General features: G+C 46.3%; 2 protein-coding genes across 2 annotated transcripts; one reads left to right on the top strand and one right to left on the bottom strand.

The window, feature by feature from the left end:
* Positions 1-543: 543 nt before the first annotated feature.
* LOC139307231 (dolichyl-diphosphooligosaccharide--protein glycosyltransferase subunit MAGT1-like) lies at positions 544-1,786 on the bottom strand (the record flags this gene model as incomplete). The annotated part of the gene is made up of 3 exons (XM_070931079.1): positions 1,678-1,786; positions 744-913; positions 544-661 (listed from the first exon to the last, which is right to left on the bottom strand). Coding segments are annotated over exons 1-3 (369 nt in total), but the record flags the coding sequence as incomplete, so codon positions are not given.
* Positions 1,787-4,475: 2,689 nt separating this feature from the next.
* LOC139307230 (F-box only protein 38-like) lies at positions 4,476-19,876 on the top strand. The gene is made up of 21 exons (XM_070931078.1): positions 4,476-4,562; positions 6,514-6,747; positions 7,592-7,725; positions 8,200-8,363; positions 8,625-8,790; positions 9,082-9,357; positions 9,590-9,683; positions 9,962-10,092; positions 10,432-10,602; positions 10,722-10,864; positions 11,302-11,560; positions 11,935-12,135; positions 12,282-12,437; positions 12,833-13,552; positions 14,646-14,746; positions 15,063-15,165; positions 15,740-15,906; positions 16,440-16,585; positions 17,434-17,537; positions 18,367-18,480; positions 18,636-19,876. The coding sequence occupies exons 2-21, from the start codon at positions 6,614-6,616 to the stop codon at positions 18,812-18,814; spliced, it is 3,663 nt and encodes a 1,220-aa protein (XP_070787179.1). The 5' UTR covers positions 4,476-4,562; positions 6,514-6,613; the 3' UTR covers positions 18,815-19,876.
* Positions 19,877-20,278: the final 402 nt, after the last annotated feature.

Genomic DNA, 20,278 nt, shown 5'->3' with positions numbered 1-20,278 from the left:
CCCCCCATGACACTCTCTCACGATCCACGCCAAGCTCCATAGGATCTTCCATGATTGGTGATGCTATTTTCAAAAGAGAACTGATTGGTCAGTAGGCAGCGCTTTTATATGAGTTGATCTGTTATCGCAAACATAACCTGCTCCAGAGCAGGTTCCTTGGCTCTGACAGCTTCTTTTTTGCTTTGCCTTCATTTGTTTTACACTGACACCGATACACCATCCTTGATTTGTAGTGACTAGGTGAAACATACCAAATCTCTCGTATAGTTCTTTACAGCGGAGAGGAAAAACATATACACAACTTAACAGCAAAACTGTTAGTTTTTGTCCCAAACAATGAGCCCTGGAGGACTACTACGCCTACAGCAGCTCAATTTACTCACTACCTCTCTTGATCACTGAAATCAGCCAGTCCAATGTTAGGTTGGACTCTAAGCCCCCAATGACGCACCTTTTCAGGTTTTTGGTGTTAACGTATATACGGCAGACTCTTAGAAAACAAAAGGCATAACATTTGTTTCTGAGAACAAGAAGTTGTCTCACCATCTGGAAGACGTCTGATCCTTCGTCGAAATCGACAGATGCGAAGAAGACTTTGTTAGTAAAGGCAGAGGAATAACGCCAGGAGTTAGCCAGCACCTGGAACTCCTCATCAGCTTGTCTGAAAATGAAAAGATGCATTTCAACTCATAGTTGAGAATGAAAATAACGGCGCCCGTTTGCCCATTGCTCCCGCTTCTCACCTGCAGACCCCACACTGTCTCTGTGGCTGCAGTGCCGTGAACATGATGACCACGGAGTAGTTCCTGGGGGGAGCCTTGACAAAGCGGCGAAACTTATCTCCATTCATCCTGATGACTGAACGCTTGGAGGCCCACTCCATCATCTGGGTGACTTTCTCCGACAGCAGGGTCTACACAGGACACAGACGTGACGAACACCCGAACATCCTTTCAACCAAACATTCTCGCAAACAGCCGGCAACGAGGGATTAGGGGCACAAGCTGTTAGTTGTGTGTTACTGTTATACTGGAGAGTTTGGCAGTTTGTCTGCCACAGTCATTTAAGGCACAGACTGGCTTGATCCTCTCACTATCAGAGGCTCACTCCCTGACGCATGTGCAGCCACCTTCACTGGTCACCTGGTCTTCACTGAAATGAAAGCCTTGTAGTGTGTACTGTTGAATTATTTTTAAAAAAATGATGGCCGAGGGCATAATTTAGAGTCTATTCCCATTGTTAGATTCCACAGAGTGGATAACTATCCTTCATGAATGTGACATCTATTGACTTTGAGCTGTTAAAAGGTGTGTGGGAGCGTGAAACAGGAAGTGGTGTTTCCTGAAGTCCTTTTAGCCTTTGCTGTGTTTAGACAGGTCACGACAACTGAACGGTTCTCCGGGACTGGATGCTCTCACTTGACTTCAGACGGTTGTAAATGCAGCTGGTCCGACAGCCAGCACTGTGGTTTAACAGACTTTTATCGGCGTCGTTTGACGGAGACCACTTACTAACTTGCTGCCACACACAACAACCGCACGTTAGCTCGTTTCTAGCGGCTGTTAGCTTAGCTTCCGAGATTGGCACGGGCGGCAGTCAACTTTGAAGACGTCGCAAAATGTTTCCCCCCAAAAGTTTAAGAACTTTCTCCGCTTTGTGTCGGCACAGTCGCGTTACCTCTTTTTTCTTCTGTGCCTCGGCGGGCCCATTGCAGAAAACAAAGAGCAGAAACAGCGAAACGGAAAGTTTTCCAAACATTCTGCGACGCTGCTGCCGACACACGACAACCTCCTGTCAGCTTGCTATTGGTAAGCGCTCAGCCAATCACAGCGAGCTGTCACCCCCCCCCCCCCTTTCTGATGCTGCATTACCGCCATCTTGTGGACTCCTCTCCCTTGTGCCCAGCCTCAAGGTCCAGGGGGAACCGAAGGTGGAGATCAGGGAGGCTAAGGAGAGGTACAGGAGGAAGCTGGAGGTCTGGAGTGGAATGAGGACCATCACGGGTTACAGGCCAACCAGCAGCAGAGGAGCTGAAGGCAGTGTGGACCGGGCCAACGAACTGAATCTGTTTTTCAACAGATTTGACTCTGTGGGCCCTCCTTACACCTGGTTCCCCAGTCCCCAGGCTGACGGCACTCTCCAACCTGACGACTCCACCCCCTCCCCCGCCGGTCACCTCTACAGTGTGCTTCACTGCTGACCATGTTAGAAGACAGCTGAGGAGACTCCACTCCAGCAAGGCTGCAGGCCCTGATGGTGTCAGCCCAAGGGTGCTTAAAGCCTGTGCACCCCAGCTATGTGGAGTACTTCACCACGTCTTCAACATGAGCCTGAGTCTTCAGAGGGTCCCCATGCTGTGGAAGACGTCCTGCCTCGTTCCTGTGCCAAAGACGCCGCGTCCCAGTGGCTCCAAGGACTACAGACCCGTGGCACTGACCTCCCACATCATGAAGACCCTGGAGAGACTCGTGCTAGAGCAGCTCCGGCCCTTGGTCAAGCCACACTTGGACCCCCTTCAGTTCACCTACCAGCCCTGACTTGGAGTTGAGGATGTGGACATTGTAGAGGATTACAAGTACCTGGGAGTTCATATAGACAATAAACTGGACTGGGTAAAGAACACTAATGGTCTCTACAAGAAGGGCCAGAGCCGTCTCTATTTTCTGAGGCGGCTGAGGTCCTTCAACATCTGCCGGACCATGCTGAGGATGTTCTATGAGTCTGTGGTGGCCAGTGCTATCCTCTCTGCTGTTGCATGCTGGGGCAGCAGGCTGAGGGTGGCAGACTCCAACAGACTAAACAAACTGATCCGCAAGGCCAGTGACGTTGTGGGGGTGGAGCTGGACTCTCTGACGGTGGTGTCAGAGAGGAGGACGCTGTCTAAGCTGCGGGGCATCTTGGACAATGTCTCACATCCTCTCCATGACGTACTGGTCGGACACAAGAGCAGCTTCAGTGGGAGACTCATTGCTCCCAAATGTACAACAGAGCGCCACAGGAAATCATTCCTGCCTGTGGCCATCAGACTGTTTAACTCCTCCCTCTGAGTGTCAGACACTCAGGAAGAAACTGGAAATCTGTATCTGTATCTACTTCACCTGTCATACACTACCTCACTATTTATTCTGAATGTTTCAGTGCAATACATATATAGTCATACACTACAGTGCAACACATCCATACATATATATACATTGTTATTGTATATATATTTTTTTACCTCACTTCACTTAAATACTGTAAATGTGTATATTTTTTATTTTCTATTTCTTATTTTTATATTTTGTACATACCTTTAGTTCTAAATTATGCTATTTTTCTACTCTGGAATGGGAGCACCGGTACTGTACAATTTCCCCCCGGGGATCAATAAAGTATTTCTGATTCTGATTCTGATTCTGATGCCATCATCTATACGCCCACCTGGATAAGCCGGCGAGCACTGTGAGAGTCATGTTTGTTGACTCCTCCAGTGCGTTCAACATCATCCGCCCGACTCTACTGGGTGAGAAGCTGACGGAGATGCAGGTGGATGCCCCCCCCCCCCTCGTGTCCTGGATTGTCAACTACCTAACTGGCAGATCACAGTATGTGCGTTTGCAACGCTGTGGGTCAGACAGAGTGGTCAGCAACACAGGGGCCCCGCAAGGGAATTTCCTCTCTCCCTTCCTCTTCACCGTCTACACCACGGACTTCAGCTACTGCACTGACTCAGCAATACTTTGATGTATCAGTAAGGGTGATGAGGAGGAGTACAGGGCTGCTGTGAACAACTTTGTCACATGGTGCGAGCAGAAGCATCTAGAGCTCAACCTGACAAAGACAAAGGAGCTGACTGTGGATCTGAGGAGGACCATGGTGCAAGACTGGTCTGTGATCGTAACATAGCCCTGTCTGTCTGTCTGTTTAAGTTTCGCAGTGCTGACACTGCACTGTTTAAAGGCAAACAGGTAGAACCTTTATTTTGAAGGATACAGCGCAAATATAATTGACGGAGCACACTAGCCAATCAGAAGCAAGGAAGCACCGAAGGCCCACCCACCAATGAAAACGAAACATTGAGTGGTAACTTTGTCTTGTTTGTAAGAACAGAAAACAAGAAATTGAGCTGAATTTGTGTTTTTTTTTGTTTTTTGTCCAAAATTTGAAAAACGAAAAAACGAAACCTGCTTCTGGTTTCTGTCTGTGTCAAATGCATCGAAAAAAAACAAACGGTTAAAATTTACCTTGGCTCAGATTAAAATCAGGATTGGATTACGCGATCCGATCCGATTCTCAGAATCCAGATTTCCTTTTGAACAACCCATTTTCAAGATATGATCCCATCCCACAGCCGCGGGGATTTGGTGTTATGAATGAATGACGCCCTCCGAGACAGTAGGAGGCGGTGTACACATCTTACATGGGCCCGCCGGTAAAAACGAAGGAGAAGAAAAAGTCGAAGAAGAAGAAGTCGAAGAAGAAGAAGAAGAAGTGATAGAGCGAAGCTTGTGTTTAGAAACACTGCTGTTCTCAGGATGGCTGAAGAGCAACACCACAGCGGCTGTGAGAGAAAAGCACCGGTAGGTTAGCATCTTAGCTAAAGGCCTTGTTAAAGCTGGACAGCTTTTGTCAGCCTGCTTGCTGTAGTGTTTACTTGTGTGGTTTTTGTCTTTGTGTACAGTGTTAGCTGCGGCTATGCTAACTAGTAGTTAAGCTAGCTTTGACAAAGACCCGGTTGAACTTTACAGCATGATAACGCTGAAACGAGTCTGACAGGTGTGGACTAATGGGGCTACTTCAGATTTAATCTTAGTTCTGACACTGTAGATAAACGTTTAACTGTCACTCATTTGTCCGTTGGCTAACAGACATGAAAAAGAAAATGCTGTTCACGTTTCTGTGGTTTTGCGTTGTGTACCTCTCCATCAGTGAGTTGTTTTCTGTGAGACTTCACCTGCACACACTGGCCTTGAACCGAAGGAAAGGAACGTGCCTGGCATTAGCTGAAGCCCCCCCCAGAAGCTTGTCCTGTTCTATTTACTGACCTCTCGTTAACAGATGGATACACCTTGAAGCCAGAACAGCCCAATGAGCCTGAAGTTCACCTTTACTGCACCATTACACATGTGTTGGTACTGCTGCGGTGACACAGACTTCGGCCCTGTGACTTCCTCTTGAAACCTTGTTTTGTTTTGTATGACACACTTTTCTAAAGGGATATTTTTGTCATACATAGAATAAGCCAAGCATCTCAAATCCCTCCGCGTTTCATGATATCTGAACACAAGCAGTTGCCTCAGTATAAAACAATAGATGGTCAACAAAAAGATGATTTAAATGTGTACTCCAGTGATTTATTCGTGCTTCTCCAGAAAGTTGTTCAATTCACAACAGACAGAATAAAGAATGAGTTGTCAGAATCTGTGCCGCAGAGGCTGAGAGATCCCCAATCCCCGCACACACGCGCACACACACACACACACACACACACACACACACACACACACACACACACACACACACACACTAAAAGTAAAGATAGCATCAACAAACTCTCAACTCCTTTTTAGTTTTTTTAATTTCCCCTTCATTCAACTTAGTTCCACTCCATATTTTCCCCTGGTGACCCCCCCCCCCCCAGTTTAAGAACCATTGCCTCAGACCCTTCCTGTGCAATGAATGCCCACATCTTTCAAACTGCACTCCTCCACTTGGTACTAATTCAGGCTCTGTTATAAACGTGTAGTCCCCAAGCCTAAGCTGAGATAACCTTGATGACATCATCAGGGTTACTTTCTGATCTTCATGTATAAATACGGGGGAGTTCCCCTTTTAAATTGGTAACAGTAATGCCTGCACGCTGACTTGCCAAGAACCACATGGCAGATAAACAACGTTACTGAGTGAAAACACACAGCTGAGTGTCTACCAGCAGAAGAGCCAGATGATTCTCCTTGGAGTTGTCGGAAACCTAAACGGAGCTAAAACGACTCACGTGGAGGATAATTTGGTTATTGCTTGTCGCTCTCGTCTTCCACTACTGGAGATCAGAAACCTGGATAATGTCATTATTATCATGTAGAAAGGACATGGATAACCAGGAAGACCCTGCATCAATGAACATCCTATCCTGAATATGTTCACATACAGGAAGCAGCTTTGTAAGTGCCATACTGGTATGGATGTCACCTACTCTCTGTGTGCTTCTCATGTGCCTTAAATGTCTTCTTGTTTCCTTCACTTGCAACTTTTCCTTGCCTCTTTGACCCTTGCACATAAGGTGTGAGGGAGGGGTGCAAGGAAACGAAATGTGTTCAGTGAAAGGGTACATCCTGTCCTCTCATGCGTCCTCTGAAGCTCTCTGGTGAATGCTGGAAGTTGTTTTATGGTTCCTTTGCTGATCGGACCTACAGTTAATGCAAATCTGCTACGACTATAAGGTCAATCAGAGACTAATAAAATCAAGAGATGTCTTTGACCTGCCCTCGCTCCCATTAACTTGTCTGTCTTCCTCTATGACGTTGTGTCCAGAATTGAGGTTCATGCTTGGGAAATAGTCTCCAGGCTCCAGGCTGAAGGAGGGAGGAAGTGTGCGTGTCTGTGTAGAAGCCCGAGCAGTGACGCACAAGTGATGGGTCCCAGGAGGAAGGCCTCTAAACTCCAGCCTGTTGGGGGCAGCGGCGGAGGGGAACTGGTCCTGAGACCCACTGAGCCCAAAGACTACATCAATGAGCTGTCCCATGAAGTCCTCTGTCACATATTCAGGTACACCGCCCTCCAGCCAACCACTCTGTTATGTACTTTACAATATATTGTAGGGCTGGGTGGGGTTCTACATATATATACATATATATGTATGTGTGTTTTATATTGTCATGGATCCTGCAGTAGGATGTCTGCACCATGCAAGTAAGCATGCTGGTGATATCACAGTTGAAAAAAATTCTACACAGTACAGTATGTCAACGTTCCCTTTATTTAAAGCTCGAGTGCAGAACTTTTGTCTCCCCCTTCTGGCATATGCCTACAGGTTTTTCTGTGGTCCAGAGCCATAGAGAGAGAGTTCGCAGTTCTGTCTCTCTGTATTTACCATGCATGCGTTATATATTTAGGCATTCAAATCGCCTGACGAGAACTTTCTTCCAAGAACTATTTGAATCACATGATGATCAAGCTTTGATGCAACTCTGTCTCTACATGGCTCTGCTGTAGCAATAGCGGTAGCCAGCTTTGTCGCTGCGGTTGCTCCCCCATTCAGCTCTGCAGCAAACCAATCACTGCTGGTTGACGTAAACCGCATCACTCTTGGCGCACCAGCGCGGGAATGTCGCCGCAGGCCCCAAATTTAAAAACTCTGTATGTTAACCAGCATTGTGTGAAGTTGTTTGGCTTGAATGTTTATTTATATGTAAAAGTTCCGCACTCCAGCTTTAAATATGTTTGTCTGATATACCTGAGAAATCAAGATACTTCACGATGCAAAATTCATGTAAAAACCCGATACTGCCAATAATACACCCAGAGATGTTGGAGGGACAGCTACTACAGTATAAACGGTATTACAACGTCTCATGGTATATATATGTGTGACCGTTGTTTTGTTTTGTAGGTACCTTCCCATGAAGGACATCATGTGTATGGAGTGTCTGTCCAGAAAGCTTCGAGAAGCTGTAACTCTGTACCTGCGAGTGGTCAAGGTAGTGGATCTCTGTGCTGGTCGCTGGTGGGAGTATATGCCTTCAGGTAAGAGCTCGGGGCACAACCGCTGCACCCTAACTAAAGAACTAAGTGTTCAGTGCTACAGGACAACTGCTTAGAGGGCCTTTTGTCAGCTGCAGCAGGGAGCCTCTGTAGTGAATAAAAAAAAAACAAAGTGGTTTGTGAAAAGTGGGGTAGGCTGAACACGAGGGTTTGGACTAGCGCTCTGGACTAGCTGCAGATGGTGAGGAGGGAGTTGCAGTAGCACAGCAGGGGGTGGCAGTGTTGTGGTGATGTAATAAGACACGTTCCGCTGATTTTATATTTACACCAGTTTACTACTCATGTGTATCAGCTTATTTCACAGGGGTCCTTTTCTTGATTCTTTTGCACAAAGCTGAGATATTTGTGCCCTATTTGCTGCACGAGGAACCTTCAGCTGGTTCAGCAGTTGATCACGCTGTTTTCGCACATGTTGTGGAAAGGGTCTAATGGCGTGTATTGTGTTCCCTGGTTTAGGCTTCACAGACAGCAGCTTTCTGCTACTTTTGAAGAAGATGCCAGACCTGGAGCAGCTATACGGCCTCCACCCTCGATACCTGGAGAGGAGACGAGTCCGAGGCTACGAGGCTTTCAGTATACCTGGAGTCCTGGAGGCACTACAGGCCTGTCCCAATCTGCTGGTCAGTATGTAGTGTGAGAATGATGTCCTACTGCAAAGCGGCGCACCGATACATCACATCGAGCCAAGGGCATGCAGGTTTTCAATCCAACAAACAACCGTACCATGTAGTAATACATGTAGTAACAGAAGCGTTGTAGGTCCTCTTCAGTTACTTGTTCCAGTGGGGTTGAAGGAACAAAAGCTAGTAGGTGGACCTTGAATTAAGAATTGTTTTGTTTTGTTTTTTTTTATCCAGTAACCTTATTTGACCTCATTTCAGGGTGTGGAGACATCTCATCTGGAGCTGGTGGAAGCCATATGGAACTACATGCCTCAGGTTCACATACTGGGAAAGTTCCGCAACCGTAACGGGGCTTTTCCCATTCCCGCTGAGAACAAACTGACCATCCCCATAACTGCAAAGATCCAGACCCTACATCTAGTGGGTGAGTAGGACCGTTCTTGCTTCACCTGCCTCCACACCGCAGCTGAAATTCAGTGGAGTAAACTAATGAGAAATACTGGGTGGAAGACGTATTCTGAACAAGGGGTGCTAAAGGCAAATGCGCTGATGAAGGTCCTCATTAGGCCATCAATGTATATACATTTATACCCCTACTTCCCGCTGTGATGTCTTCATATCCCTGTTTGTGTTGAATACACAGGCCTGAGGAGTGTTCCTGAGGGGGGGGGGCGGCTGTATTGATGTACATTGACATGGTGTTTGTTTGTTGTAGGTGTGAACGTCCCAGAGATCCCCTGTGTGTCCATGCTGCGCCACCTTTACCTGAAGTGGGTCCGCCTCACCAAACCACAGCCGTTTAAGGACTTTCTGTGTGTGAGCCTGAGAACCTTTGTCATGCGGAACTGTGCAGGGCCGACCAACTCCCTCAAATACGTTCCCCTGGTCACTGGTTTAGCGTCAGCCCGCAACCTGGAGCAGCTGGAGCTGGTGAGAGTACCCTTCCTGGGAGGGCTGATCCAACATGTGGTGGAGGATAGCTGGAGGTCAGGTGAGGAGAGCGCCTGTTGGTTTTCCTAGAGTAACATGTATTTTATTGAAGTGAATTAGTAACATTTTTATCATGTTTGACGATGTTGACAATCATATTCCACTGCCATTTGTATTCGGCGGTGTCCGACGATTTGCATGCTCTTAATAGCATTCGGGATTTCAGATATCGAACGACGCTGCTGGCTAATGTGGTTTGTTTGTTCTCTGTAATGCTGTCTGTGCATCTCCAGGGGGATTTCGGAACCTCCACACCATTGTGTTTGGGGCCTGTAAGAACGCTCTGGAAGTGGACCTGGGCTACCTCATCATCACTGCTGCTCGCAGGTGCTCAGCCAGTCATCAATCGTTTAAACTGACTGAGAGAAAAGGCGTTGGTATACAGCAAAAATGCAGCCGCTTTCATTGGCGTCTTGTGGGCAAACGTGGGCAGTTTATTCAGTACACAGAATGATAGTCAGAATGATAATCACAGCATTATCTTGCTACTCATATATTATGACACTTACTTACTTAAAGGTGGGTTATTCTTGTAATTAAAGACAGGATTTTGTTAGCTTTCAAGTACCATACATTTGACAATGACACGACTTTTGTTGCAACAGGCTTCATGAGCTGCGTATCCAGCCTTCACTGACTAAAGATGGAGTCTTCTCCGCTCTCAAAATGGCTGAACTGGAGTTCCCTCAGTTTGAGACGCTTCACCTGGGCTACGTGGATGAGTTCCTGCTGCAATGTTAGTTCCTCCTCTCGGATATCATCACCGGGCTCCGAGAGCATCGGGCACTTTCCCCTCCCTGACAGGAATCGAGCGATTCTCTCTCGGCTTCTCTTCCTGTACTTCGTCCACTTGGTCGTGGAATTGAATCAGCACCTTAAACTCCAGACCAGCAGGACGCTCCTGCTCCGGCTGGCAGAGTCACTCATTAGGCCCTCCCACAGTTTTGCTGTCTCGCCTCAGCTTTTCTTAAACATTGAAACTAAAATGGTTGTGCTCTGATGAATTGTAGTAAGTTGACAGGTGTGTGTGAAAGTGCAACGTCTTGTGTGTGTGTGTGTGTGTGTATAAACGCAGGTAAGATGAGTCATTCGGAGCTGGTGAAGTACGGTCTGGCTGACGTCATTGAGAACCCAGGCATCATCACAGATATTGGCATAAAGGTGGTGAACGAGGTGTTCACCAATATTAAATACCTCCTCATCTACAACTGCCCTCACCTGCACAACCCTCACCACTGGATCACAGGTACAACACACTGCCGACTCACTCGCCAGTCCTCACCACTGCCGGCCTACAGCCACACATGGCTCCGATGTTAATGCTCTACGCAGCTCTTAATATGTTGTGCCTGTTTCTCCCCTCAGACCAGTCCAGGTGGAGCCGTCTCGTTGATCTCACTCTGGTTCGCTGCCATGCTATAAAACTGGAATCCTTCTCCCAGTTCATAGAGTTACTGCCCAGTCTGGAGTTTATCTGTCTGGACCAGATGTTTAGAGAACCACCCAAGGTATACAGTGCGTTCACACACACACACACACGCACACACACAGTCATCTGCACCTTTCACAAGCATTACTGATATGATGCGTGAATAATAGGTCGTCAGCAAATACTTTCCCTCATAGTTGTTATGGAGGAAATTAACACTGGACTGAGTGAATTGATAGTGGAAACACTGAATTTTATAATTAACAACAACAACAACAACAACAGACTTCAATCTTATTTAATATGAATGGTTGATGTGTGGCTGGTCTGATCTGCTTCATAAAGTTAGTGTATGTGCTGATGCATGTTGTGTGTGTGTGTGTGTGTGTGTGTGTGTGTGTGTGTGTGTGTGTGTGTGTGTGTGTGTGTGTGTGTGTGTGTGTGTGTGTGTGTGTGTGTGTGTGTGTGTGTGTGTGTGTGTGTGTGTGTGTGTGTGTGTGTGTGTGTGTGTGTCAGGGCTGTGCCAGGGTGGGCCTGAGTGCAGGAACTGGTATTGGCGTGTCCTCAGCACTGGTCAGCAACCAGAACTCCAACAATGACAACGACAACAACAACAACAATCACCACCACAATAATGAGGACAACCTGCCTCCTGCTCCTCCACCTGTCGTCAACAACAACAATGTCAACAACAACGTCAACAACAACGTCAACAACAACGTCAACAACAACAACCAAAGACCGCAGCAGCAGCAGCAGCAGCAGCAGCACAATGGCAAGTCCCACCTGAACTCCGTAGCATAGAAGCTTGTTACCATCAGGGGCTGTGGCTTCTCAAGTATTTAGGTCCCTTCACTTTTTCACACTTTCATTTGTTATTTTTGTTTAGAAAGTCTTCCGTAGAAACATAGCAAGGGCAAACCGTATAAAAAGAAGCACACGCAGGTCCTGTGTGGGATTGTTCGCACTCATGGCAATTTAGATTTGACATGTTACTATTGTGCCTCCTAAAAGCCAGACGTTAAGTAGATTGCTTCACCTGTCAGTTTTTGAGAGATCCTGTTAACAGTCAAATAAACAAATGGAACCGGAAAACGTAACCTCCTCCTGTGGGGAAAAAAAGTAAAGAAATGTTGTTTGTTTCCCCAGCACCAGTGGAGGTAAATGGGATGGAGGAGGAGGAGGAAGAGGAGGAGGAGGAGGTGATGTTAGAGGAGGAGAACGTGCAGCCTGAGCCTCAGAAAGACCTGAAAGGAGCAGTAGAGGAGGTGGGAGTGGAGGAAGCTGACGTGACTCCAGGGCCCAGTCGTCCAGCTGGAACACCGCAACCTCCGGATGAGGAGCAAGCAGGTTTGGAGCTGCTCCTTTTTGATCATTAGCTGAGGTCAAGACGGGAGGTTTCCTGGCAAACTCCTGTAGGGCCCCTACATTCTTACTTTCCCATTTTATAATTTATTAAGTTATGACGTCTACTGATATATCCCTCCCACCTCCAGGTCCCAGTGGTTTAGTCCAGCAGTGCAGACCAGCTGGAGCCGCCGTTCCCAAGCCCCCGCTGGTCATCTCAGACTCGGACAGCGAGGAAGAGGAAGGCCTTGTTTCAAGGCTAATGCCAGCTTCCTGTTTGCAGCAGCCAGCGTCCTGTACAGAAGGTGTCAGCACACCACAGAACACACCCAGCAGTGACAGTTGTGACACATTGTGGACGTAGACTGCGCTCTGTCACACAGCAGCTACAGTATGAGGGCATGTGAGAGTAACAAGTCTTTCTTGTTCAATTTACAAAATTGTAGAGTGTAAAACTGTTTTTTTCCCAGTATGTGGCTCCACACACACACACACACAAATCTGCAGTTAAAAGGTAAAGGAAACTGTCAAGACACACCTACATTTAAAGACCTTGAAAAGCACAAGAGATTGGTTTAAAAAAAAAAAAAAAAAAAAAAAACAGTTTTTAACAAGTCAAAGTTAAATTTATTTTGTGAAGTTATAAATGGAAGTGAATAGTGTCCCCACCAGTGTAACATAAATGTGTGTGTGTTTCCAGGCAAAGGAAAGACGCCTCTGCGGCGGAGCAACAACGCGGCGACGGCCTCGGTCGATCAGACGAAGGCTCAGGTGTCGGAGAGCAGCTGTGAGAAGAGCTGTCAGGTGACCAGTGAACAGATCAAGGCAGACATGAAGGCTGCTGCTGAGAACAGCAGGAGGACTAGCAGTAAAGGAATTACTACTGAGCCTGGGGAGACCACTGCAAGGTCCGGGGCTGACAGTGGGACAGTGCGGGGCCCTGGGAGTGCTGTGGCCGCGGCAAGGACCGGAGTGAGGCCTGTGACTGGATCTCTGGGCAGGGTTGGACCTGGGGCAGCCACATCCAGGCAGGCGGGTGGATGTGGGAGGGTGTTGACGGGGACCACACACAGAGCAACCACAACCACTGACAGAGCTACAGGAACCGGCAGGACTAATGATGGCACACAGGGCTCCTCTGGAGCACAGGCTGGGGACAGGGAGGCGGGGGTGAGGCAGAGCTCTGGTCCTGCCGGTGTGGACAGTCTGCAGCCCAGATATGTTTCTGTAAACCATGCTCCCAGGAGACCAGTACTGCTGACTGGACAGGGGGAGAGACAACCTGCCCCTGCTGGATCTGCCTCTGCTGTTTGTTCAGGTTCACAGCAGCGTCAAGCCGGAGACGAGGACTTTGTTCCTAGACGACCTTTGACCCGATCTTGCACACGTATGTCCTCTGTGTCCCTGGTACCTGAGACAGGTAAGACACAGAACACATTTAAAATGTGTCCACTAATGTATGCAACCAAAGCTGTGTTTGTTTAGTATCAGAGGTTTGGGCCTGTCAAGTTATATCATTGAACATGTTGATTATTATTTTATGCTCTGTACTTTTAAATACATAAAAAGCAATTGCAACCCCCTCCTTTTCATCCCCCCCTCCTAAAGTAATCTCTCAACCACTCAGAACATATATAAGTGACACATCATATTTATATCTAAACATAAACGTCCCACGTAGAAACATGAAAAATAAATAAAGAAATAAATAAAACAAAGATTGGCGACGTCTCGCATTGGCTCTAGTGTATCCAAGAACTTCGACTGCAGAGATAATTGCAAGTTCTAATGGATAAACCGGCGGTGGGGAGTTAACTGAAGAATTGTTTATGAATCCTTGTGGTTTGTTTTTCATAAATGATGGCAAGATAAAGTTATGAAAGTAAGGGGAAAAGAGTCAAGGAATCAAGCGTAAATCCAAAATCAACACATTTTAGAACAAGCTAAGTCATTTCCTACCCACTACAGTATAATAATACCAGTCATAAATCATGGAAATCAACACATGGCAAAAACCAGCTGGTTTAATTGGTCATTTCAGCAGGGCCAAATAGCAAGCAGCCTCTGTGATTTATTTATTTATTTATTTATTTTTCATAACTGAAAGTGTTACATTTATACTATAACAATACCACTGTGTATAAACCAGCACAGTTTCTGAGCCTAAATGATTTAAATATCTCTTAAAATCTTATTTTATGTGATTTTTCTTTGTCATAAAAAAATCAACTGCCTGTTGCATTGTGGGTAGAAGGATGTGGAAGGAAGACTGTGAGAGATAAAAACATCTCTGTTTTTTTTGTTGTTGTTTTTTTTTTAACTGTCCTGTGCCAGAAGTGCAATGCTAAAATGATGAGTACGCTTTTAACGTTGTTGCTTACAGCTGTTAAAATAGTTGACTTCTGTTTGGCCTGTTTGTTGGCTGGCAGTTCATGTGAACACGTGCTGAATGTACAACCGATTTTTGTATTTTTTTTAAGGTGGTATTTGTGCTCATTGTTTATGTTGTGTAGATCTTTCTAAAGCCAGGCCTCGAGTAGCAGTGAGGAGGAAACGAATGGCTGACAAATCAACCAGCACCTCAGACCCGGTCACTGAGGACGACCACGTACAGGTACACACACACACACACACACACACACACACAATCCAATATGTAGACATTTATTATCATTATTATTATTATTTATCAGTGTTAAACACATTTAATGAATTCACTGTCATTCAGAGTCCAACAGGGGAGGTGAATACTTCGTATATTCACTGTACATAGTAAACTTGTTTTAAAGTGATTTTTCAAAGGTCGTCCTCCCCTGGGGGGAGCCAGAGTGTTAAAGGTGGGGCTCAAAGGCAGCTCCATCGAGCCAGTTGTAGACTTTGTATCCTTTTGTTGGTATTGTTGACATACTGCGATGCTTTTGCTCGTGCAGATTTTGTCTCTGAAGAGTAAGAACCTGGTGGGCATCACACTGACCAACTGTGGAATCACTGACCTGGTCCTTAAAGACTGCCCCAAGATGATGTTCATTCATGGTAACAGACAAACAAGGACTCGGATTCATGTTTTTCACATTGCCCTTTTGCATTACTTTGACAAAATGTGTGCTAATACTCTACAACTACAACTAAAACCTCTTACTGGAGTAAAGTTGATTATTATTTTCCCACAAATGAGTGGTTTTGTGGCCCAAACTGTTCAAAGGTGGAATTTGGAACAACAAATGACCCATGTAGACCTTAAGGGGTCAACATAAAGCTCGACGTGGCCCTCACATAGAGCTGCACGTAATGGTATAGATTGCACTCATTCTCGCCTGTACACATTTCTTACTATTTCATTAAGTTTGAAAAACTTTCATGTTTTTTGAACAAGACAGATGAAAATGATGTCAAAACATTCTTTGGAATGTGTTAACTATATGATCTTTGATTGTAGTGTGTCCACCATTACAATCTCCAGATATTACTATAGTCCTTTTTAAATAAATCCAACTTTATGTCGAGTTTTAAAAACAAAGCTTTTTTTTTTAATGCAGTTTATGTTCATTTTCGTCACGTCTTTATGCTGAGTCACAAACCGTCTCCTCATGTCCTCCCCTCTCTGTAGCCACCAGATGTCGGGTGTTGAAGCAGCTGCGAGTGGAAAGTGCCCCCATAGTGAACAGGTTTGATTACGCTCAGTGTAAGAAGCTAGACATGGAACAGGTCCTGGATCAGATACTGCGAATGCCTCCTGAGAGGAACCGCATCATCTACATGCGCCCTATGCACCAGGTTGGTAACATGGGATGTCATGTTATGTCTGTTTCCTGTTTCCGTGCTGGAAGCGGCGGCGGCGGCGGCGGCGCTCAGTCTTGCTGCCAGTTTGTCTCAGTGGCCGCTGACGGAATTGCAACGGGAAAGTCACCTGCAGCTCAAAAAGCATTTTGCCACCATTATAAAAGAGACGACTGTAAAACAGTTGACAGGGCACCTCCAACATTTCTGCATGTGGCTCCTAGTTAAAAAGTCTTCCAGCCAAGATCATTTATCAAGGCTTTCATTTTGAAACAACAGCTAAGTCTTGAGTAGCCGTCAGTTGATTTCAGTTTTCAACCAGTGGGACATTTTGAGCTGCTTTTAGTTGGTAAATCAGTTTTATGCTGAAAATTAAGCGAACACCTCCTACTTGCGTAGTGAAGGTAGACAAGCATTTCCCGCAGTTTCCATTATGCTGAAGTTGTTCTCCTGTCTCTGGTGTCTTCCCTCCTTCTCTTTGCCCTCTCCGGGACACTCCATCTCTTTCCTTCTCTCTCTCTCCTCCTCAGATTGACTCAGTAGCATTGGAGCGTCAGCTCTTCCAGGGGCCCTATGCCTATCACATCGCAATAGTGCACGAGTTCAGCAACCCTCCAAATATACGCAACAAGGTTCGCATTCGCAGCTGGATGGACACCATAGCCAACATCAGCCAGTGAGTAATGTCCCTGATAGGGATGGGTGAATATATTGACTATCGGCAATGACCATCGTCGGTTGTTTTTCATTTTATTTAGCCAATTTAATGTTTTTTCTCAACTCGGTAAATAATTCACCTGTGAAGCGCAATTTAAAGCATACGCAAAAAGGTCCTGGCAGTTGGAGTTGGGCCGTATCATGCACATTGTCTTGGCACTGATTTACGAATGTCAGAGGATAAGATGAAGGCACATTTCTTCAGACAGAAGAAGTCTGCACTCTGTGCGCCACACACACACACACACACACACACACACACCTGCGTATATGTCAGCAATCACCGGCTGTAAGGCTGACTGTGGCCGGTTGGAAAATGTTAACGTGGCCCACCCTAATCTCTGATAACAGTAAACAAAAGTTGAACAACACCCTTGTCCAAAAAGTGCTGGAATTACTTTTTTTTTTGTTGCTTCTGCTTCCTCTGTCCCTTTGCCCCCACATGTTTGTAAATGGGAGGGACCAAAATATACTGCCACCTCTCAACATACCGTAGTCCAGTACAACAGCACCTTTTAACCATGAGCTCAGTGACAAACGCATGATTAACGCTTCTCCCACAATGTCACAGGTGCGTACAGATAAGTACCTGACAAAGTGGCCACTGAGTGTATGTGCTTGTGTTGCACAAGTATGAACGTAATTGGTTGTCACCATTATTGCTGCAGGCACAATGGCCAGTTTTCATTAGCTAAGTAGATATAAATACACGTAGGAGGGTTAATCAAGCAAGTGTGCGGCCTGATCTCAGTTTGAACATGAGCCCGCAAACTGATCTCTCTGCATGTCTCTGTCTCGCCCTCTCAGAGAGTTGATCAAATATGAGTTCTTCCCAGAGGCCACCAGGACAGAAGAGGACGTGATGAAGCATCCCAAATACCCCTGGGGCCGGGACATCTATACGCTGGAGGGTAATGCAGTCACACCTACATGAACCCTCACAGAGTAGACACGCACATACATATCAACCGAACCGTTTTTTGGCTTTGTAGCCAGTTGGATTGAGATCACGTCCAGTGTTGTTGGATTTCTACTGAAACAATGACTCAATTGACATCCATCAGATGAGCAGTGTAGCGAATTAGTGCGTGTTAAAAATTGTCTTGTTGAACCTCCGACCTACAGACGACACCAGACTCTCGATAGATACTCTGTAATGCGGTCAGCTTCACTTCCTGCTCGTCTGGATGTTTAGGACCTTTTTGTACTATTTTAAAAAAGGCCTACAAGTCCCGCTGTGTTCACCAAATATGAACACACTCAAACAAACCCCTCGAAGCGGTCAGAGTCGGCACTTTAACCTCGCAGTCATTGTTTCATTTCAACTGTCTCGCAGGTCCATTTACAGAACGCACTGAATAGCAGGATCAGTGTCAGTTCATTTTTTTTTTACATCACTTTCAAATCGAGTGCGAGTAGCCTTTTCCAATGGAATCCGTTGTAATCGCGGTATACTGATCAAAATAACAAACAAATTAGTTATTTTGCCCAACTTGTTGTAAAAGAAATGTGACATTTCAGCAGTGCAGCGGAAGGTGGCATTGATAAATGACATGGCGAAATCTTCTGGATGCATCACGTGGGAGAAAAACGGGCTGAAGAAGAACGTGCGGTTTTCAGTCCAGACAAAGCAAAGTTGAGCGGGATGACTGGACTTGAACCCGCAGGCGGAGCGGAGGCGCGTGAGATGTGAACCCTGTTCTTCTAAAGTTAACCGTCTTCTGTGATGTTATTGTTCAGGAGTGGTGGATGGCGCGCCCTACAGCATGATAACAGACTTCCCCTGGCTGAGGACTCTGAGAGCGGCTGATCCCAACAGCTACGCCCGCTATGACTTTGAGGACGATGAAAGCAGTGAGTGCAGTCACACACGTTGCGTCACATATCTGTCCTGTCGGCAGTCACGCCACGCGGCTGTTCGCTGAATGTACATTGCAGTTGTCCCAGAGGCAGAACCTGATCACATAAGCACTTGAAATTGTTGTCCTCTCTGTTGTGTCGCGTGTCAGCCACCATCTACGCCCCGCGGCGTAAAGGCCAGCTGTCAGCCGACATCTGCATGGAGACCATTGGGGAGGAGATCTCAGAGCGCCGGCAGAGCAAAAGAGGGGTGTTTCAGAGAGTGGTGGTCCTCTTCCTCCATCACTGTGATACGCCGGGAGAGCCTGTGGACGACGACTACATCTAGGCGCCGCACAAAACCCCGCCGTCCATCACATCAGGAGGGATCCCAGCAAATGCCAGTCCTGCTGCAGCACTGCCTGAGCTTTGCGACTGGGAGATGTGTAGTCTGTAAGCTGTGGGATCTGCAGGTCGGAGCTGTGTTCTTACAGACTGACATGCGCATGATAACTTCACTAGATTCACAGAGAAGGGAGCAAGAACAGTTGAAGCGGCCAAAAGTCGACATGTTGAAGGCGAAACCTCTTCCAAAGAATGTACACTTTTGTGATTTGGTTCATGAGGACCGTATTGAAGGCTTAATCCGTTTTTTTCCCCCCCTATTTAGTTCCATGGGGGATAATACACTTTGAATTTTGCAAACATTTTGGAGGAGGTTCATGACACATAGGTGATTATTTAAGCAAAATCCTAAGGCATGTGTGAGCGTCCTAGCATACTGTGAAATCCTCTAATAAAAGCAGAGTAAAAGGAAAAAAAACAAAAAAAAACAGCACAGTGGTGAAAATGACTGCTCAAATGGTAAAAACATTGACTTTCAACATAAGCTAGTTAGGAATAACAGCCTGGCTCTGATATAGTCCTGTTCCAAATAAAGGCCTGGCTCTGGTATAATGTGGTTCATATATATATAGGCCTGGCTCTGATATAATCCTGTTCAAATAAAGGCCTGGCTCTAGTATAGTCCTGGTTCATATAAAGGCCTGGCTCCAGTATAGTCCCGTGCAAATAAAGGCCTGGCTCCATCATAGTCCTGTTCCAAATAAAGGCCTGGCTCTGGTATAATGTGGCTCATATAAAGGCCTGGCTCCATCATAGTCCTGTTCAAATAAAGGCCTGGCTCTAGTATAGTCCTGGTTCCAAAAAAGGCCTGGCTGTCGTATAGTCCCGTGCAAATAAAGGCCTGGCTCCATCATAGTCCTGTTCAAATAAAGGCCTGGCTCTAGTATAGTCCTGGTTCCAAAAAAGGCCTGGCTGTCGTATAGTCCCGTGCAAATAAAGGCCTAGCTCCATCACAGTCCTGTTCCAAATAAAGGCCAGGCTCGTCCTGCTGTTGAGGCCTCTAGTGACCGTGTGACCCCCCCCCCCCCCCCCCCCCAGTAGTCCGCACAGCTAGTGTTTTTGTTTGTCTGCCATGCTAGCCGCGAGAACACATGCAGAGAAGGACTATGCTGCAGCGTTAGCCTGATCTGTCGTCTGTCCACTGCCACAGTCTGCCTACCTCTGTTCCACACATGGCCTTAGACAGAAATGTCAAAGAGATGATGTTTAGTTTTTTTTTGTTTGTTTTTTTAACTTTCCCTTTTGGAGTGAATAGTTTTTCCTTCAACATGCAGAAGAGTTGGTGGCTCTGGCTGGTTGAGGATGTGTCATGGTTTTGCATTTGACCTCAAGAAAGTGTTACATGGAAAAAGAGACCAAGAAACGTTCAGTCCGTGTGGAGCAGAAGACGGTAGAACAGTTGTGGATT

The sequence above is a fragment of the Enoplosus armatus genome, unplaced genomic scaffold, assembly GCF_043641665.1.
Source record: "Enoplosus armatus isolate fEnoArm2 unplaced genomic scaffold, fEnoArm2.hap1 Scaffold_279, whole genome shotgun sequence".
In the NCBI taxonomy this organism is placed as follows: Eukaryota; Metazoa; Chordata; class Actinopteri; order Centrarchiformes; family Enoplosidae; genus Enoplosus; species Enoplosus armatus.
Note: the sequence above shows the minus strand (reverse complement) of the source record. Positions and strands in the feature narration are given on the sequence as shown.

Coding starts and splice junctions, on each gene's coding strand:
- LOC139307230 (XM_070931078.1), top strand. CDS start 6,614: ATGGGTCCCAGGAGGAAGGCCTCTAAACTCCAGCCTGTTGGGGGCAGC. Junction 9,684..9,961: donor ATCATCACTGCTGCTCGCAG/GTGCTCAGCCAG, acceptor TTGTTGCAACAG/GCTTCATGAGCTGCGTATCC. Junction 10,093..10,431: donor GGATGAGTTCCTGCTGCAAT/GTTAGTTCCTCC, acceptor GTATAAACGCAG/GTAAGATGAGTCATTCGGAG.